Here is a 4,033-nt window from a genome sequence, read left to right on the forward strand (position 1 = left end):
GATGCCTAGCATCCTCAATGGAAGCGAAGCGAGGGGAAGGGAAGGGAGGGGAAGGGAAGTGAAGGGATGGGAGGGGAGGGAAAGGGAGGGGAAGGGAGGGGAGGGGAGGGGAATGGAAGGGAAGGGAAGGTTATCAATAAATTTGGATCAGTTTGGATGCATACTTCTTCCCAATTTTTATTACTTTCTAAGTATTCCTGAGCCAGGTATCTCAGCTGGTTAGAACGTTGTTCCAATATGTCAACGTTGCACATTTCATCCCCGGTCAGGGCACATATAAGAATCAACCAATGAATGTATGACCAAGTGGAACCATAAATCACTGTTTTTCTCCCTTCCTCTCTCTCTCTAAAATCAAATAGGTAAAAAATAAAGTATTCATGAAACTATTCCACAAAAAAAAAAAATGGAAATACCTAATAGGGACTTGGTTATCTAAAATTATGGTAAAACCCTAAAACAAACTATACTGTTTAAAAGCTGTTTGAGTCCTGGCCAGTGTAGGTCAGTGGTAGAGTGTCAGCCCGCACATTGAAGGGTCTGGGATGGGGGGCGTTGATTCCTGGTGAAGTGCCCTGGGAGTTGTGGGAAGCAACCAATCTGCATCTCTCTCACATTGATGTTTCTCTTAGTTTCTCTCCTCGCCCCCCTCTCCCCCTCCGTCCCTTCCATTCTCTCTAAAAACCAATGGATAAATAAATAAATAAATGTTGTTTAAAACCATGTAGAATAATTATTAAGGGGAGAAACTATTCAAAATATATTGCAAAGTGAAGAAAGCTATAAATAACGTGTCTTATATTTTTGGGAAAAAAGTATATAAACACACACACAAACATCTGGAAGGTCATACATCAAAATGAAGTTTGTCTTGGATGGTGGAATTTTGAGGGATTTCTTTTTACCCCTCATTCTTTTCTATATCATATTTCACATTTTCTGCAATAACATCATCACCCCTTCTTACCAACATTTATTGTGTTGAATGGACAAAGATCTAAAAACCTCAGTCCTATTTCAAACCTCACAATAACTCTATGGGTAGATACCACTTTACAGTTGAAATTATTGAGACAAAGAAAGGCTAAGGATTCAAATCCAGGCTCTCGGAGTCAAGGGCCTAAGTTTTAAACTCTCTTAACTATTTGCATGTGCTATACCATATGCATATTTCTTTAATAACTGGACAGTAATGGATGATTCTGACTTCAGAAGAAAAGCCATTCTGTTCAAGAGAGCATCAACCTCTGAGATTCTGCCAAACTGCAGAAAATAGCAAAACTCTGTCTCATTTGAGGATGGGCTCTGCAGTTCCCCATGTGATGACCCACAGCACCCACTGAACTGCCCTGTCCATGATCTTTAGATTCTAAGAGTCACACGGGGCTGCAGTTACCATTTCTGCATTGCAGAAAAGCCAAAGTTTGGTCGGGAGGGGAAGCTCCATATGCAACATACTTGATTATGTTCAATGAGGATTTCAGAACATCTAAGGAACCAAAAAGCTAATGATTAAGCCAGAAACAAAGAAACCTAACCAGTCAGCAACTTTCCACATTGGGCTTAATCTTATCCAGTGTTTCCAGGCATGTTACTGTCCAGTTGTTTAAAAATGAAATCAGCCTTACACCTCAGAAAAGTAGATTGAGATTGCTGATAAATTCAGATAAATCAATCAGTTGAAAAATAAGTTGCTCACCCTCTCCCCTCTCCCAATATAGTCTCAAGTTCTGGTGTGTTGCACTACACAGAGGGTGAATAAAGTTTTTGTATTTTTCCTAGAAGCATAAGAAAAGGATTTAATAAGCACAGTTTTATAAGGGGACCAAAAAAAATCCCCCCAAAAACCTCTAAATGAAAATTATTCTTGTCCCCTAGCTATACTGCCATTTGCAAAGTCTGGTCATGTTTTGTCTTCTTTTTTTAATACAGCCCATGAGTCATAATGGTGTGGCCAAAGCTAAAGACAGCAGCTTGACTAGCCTCTTTTGACTAAGGTATTGCCTGGTTACGGATGGCATCAATGTTTGCACTATTATTTGCATCACAACCAGTGGCATAATCCAACATTCAGAAGGAAGCTGTCCACTACAGATGAATGCTTTTATCAGCAGGGTCTACAAAGTATAACAAGAGTTACAGTTTGGTAATAAGTTTAAAGAAAGAAAAATGGAAATAAAAGCATTTAGGAAAACATGCTGAAAGCAATCTTAACTTATTTAACTAATCATTAGGTTTGGTGTAAACTTTCCCCTTAACAGATGCCTAAGATTGTGAGCACTGCTCTGATTTGATCAACAGGGTAACAACAAAACATAAAGTAGGCCTATCAGAACCAGAGGATTCCACATTTAGGTGGAAGGTATATGGAAAAGCCCAGACACACCAAGTTATCTCTAAGAGGTCCTCAAGGTGCAGGAGGGTGGAAGTGTGTGTGTGTGGGGGGGGGGGGGGGGATTTTAATTAGCAAAGCAATGAAAAAAAATCGAGTTGCAAGACACTAAGTCATCCAGGTCTTTGACTCCATTAGTATCTTTCCTCAATTATCTTAACATTCAAAACTGTGGACTTAATTTCCCACACAGCACAAAGAGAAGTGGACCCATTCGGGATAGACTTCACTACTAAAATATATGTTTTTGTATTATCTGTACCAGTAGCTGCATTTGGGGAAGGTCAAGAATTTCAGGTTCCCTAAGGTTTTCTGGATGGCTCAAGCTAAGATGCTGGCAATGAGGATGCAGTTAATGCATCATTACCTTATCAACTAGATTTAACATAAGTATGGCTCTAATATTCTAAACATGCGATTTTAAAGTTGTGAAAGCCAACGCTTTCCAACCTACGGAAGTCTTCAGTAATCATTTTGGCGCCCTCAGCACATGTTACAACACATGTTAATTTCCCTCAATACCAAACGCAACGTAGTTTCTAATTGATAAGCTGCTTCTTAGATTCTAGAAACACCAGGAGGGCTCAGTACTCAGTACGTTCTCTCATGCAAGCTGGTCCAAGAGGAACTTGTCCAGCCTGGGTGGCTCAACAGCGAAGCGACAAAGCCACGTGTCCCCACAGCCCAGGCTAAGCGTTTTCTCCCTCTCGTGGCTTTAGGCAGCCACTATCCTCCGGCTGGGTCCTCCAACCCTAGCCTTCAAACCCAGAAGCTTCTCCTCAAGCTCAATCTTGGCTCCACCCCACCACCATGGTGAGAACCAATATGACACCCCCTCACCCGCCGCGAGGGGGTAAAAATAACGGAAACAGTCCATAGAGCACGCTAGCCTCAGAGCTGACCCTTCCCCCCCAAACCCTGTCCCTTAGACTAACGCGGCAGCCCCATTGCCCCTACTCTCTGCCGCCCACATATCGCCCTGCAGCTCGGGCAGGTGTGGCGGTGGGGATCCCAACTTCACCCTTACCAGGTCTCCTGGTTGCTGAATTTCTTAGTCACCACCTTGCCTAGCTCCAGGCCCAGGCGGTCAGCAATTTTCTGGGACAAGTCCTGATGGGAGCTGCCGCTGAAGATTTTGATATTCGGCATCTTGGCCAATGACCCTAGGCACTCTTTGCTCAGCGATCACTGCTGCTGCAAGCCCTGAACCGAAGTCAGCCCAGAGACTCAGTACTAAAAGCTTCGCATTGCTACTCCGCCATCTTACGTTCCCGCGGGCGCGCGGCTCTAAATTGCCCAGTGCCCAGGGGGCGGGGCCGGCAGGGAAGCCTCCACCCCCACTCGCTCCGATTAGTTGAGAAGCAATGAGGGGCGGAAACTCGCTGCAGCTCTGCCCACAACCGGCAAACTCAGGTATTATTAGATGGAGGCCACGAAAGGGGAGAGGCTAAAAGCAGCCCTCTCCCTTGTAGCGAGGCAGTCGGGGGGAAGCTGGTCGAAGAGCGCTGAAACCTTCCGCTCCTGAGGAGGGTGGAGGGATGCTGGTGACGTGTAGGCCCAGATCTTTCCGCTGGCGGGAAATCAGCTACGCTGCTTTTCCCCTTCAGCACCAGAAAGCAAGTCTGGCTCTGGTTTACAGTT

General features: G+C 44.4%; 1 protein-coding gene across 2 annotated transcripts in view; it reads right to left on the bottom strand.

Moving 5' to 3' along the window:
• Positions 1–3,682, bottom strand: part of PRPS1 (phosphoribosyl pyrophosphate synthetase 1) — a 36,935-nt gene extending 33,253 nt beyond the window's left edge. For both annotated transcript variants that reach the window (XM_006082266.3, XM_014459621.2), the window contains exon 1: positions 3,420–3,682. In XM_006082266.3, the coding sequence (XP_006082328.1) occupies positions 3,420–3,541 (122 nt within the window). In that variant the 5' untranslated portion in view covers positions 3,542–3,682. The remainder of the gene's footprint in view (positions 1–3,419) is intronic.
• Between the last annotated feature and the right edge of the window lie 351 nt (positions 3,683–4,033).

The sequence above is a fragment of the Myotis lucifugus genome, unplaced genomic scaffold, assembly GCF_000147115.1.
Source record: "Myotis lucifugus unplaced genomic scaffold, Myoluc2.0 scaffold_2, whole genome shotgun sequence".
Lineage (NCBI taxonomy): Eukaryota > Metazoa > Chordata > Mammalia > Chiroptera > Vespertilionidae > Myotis > Myotis lucifugus.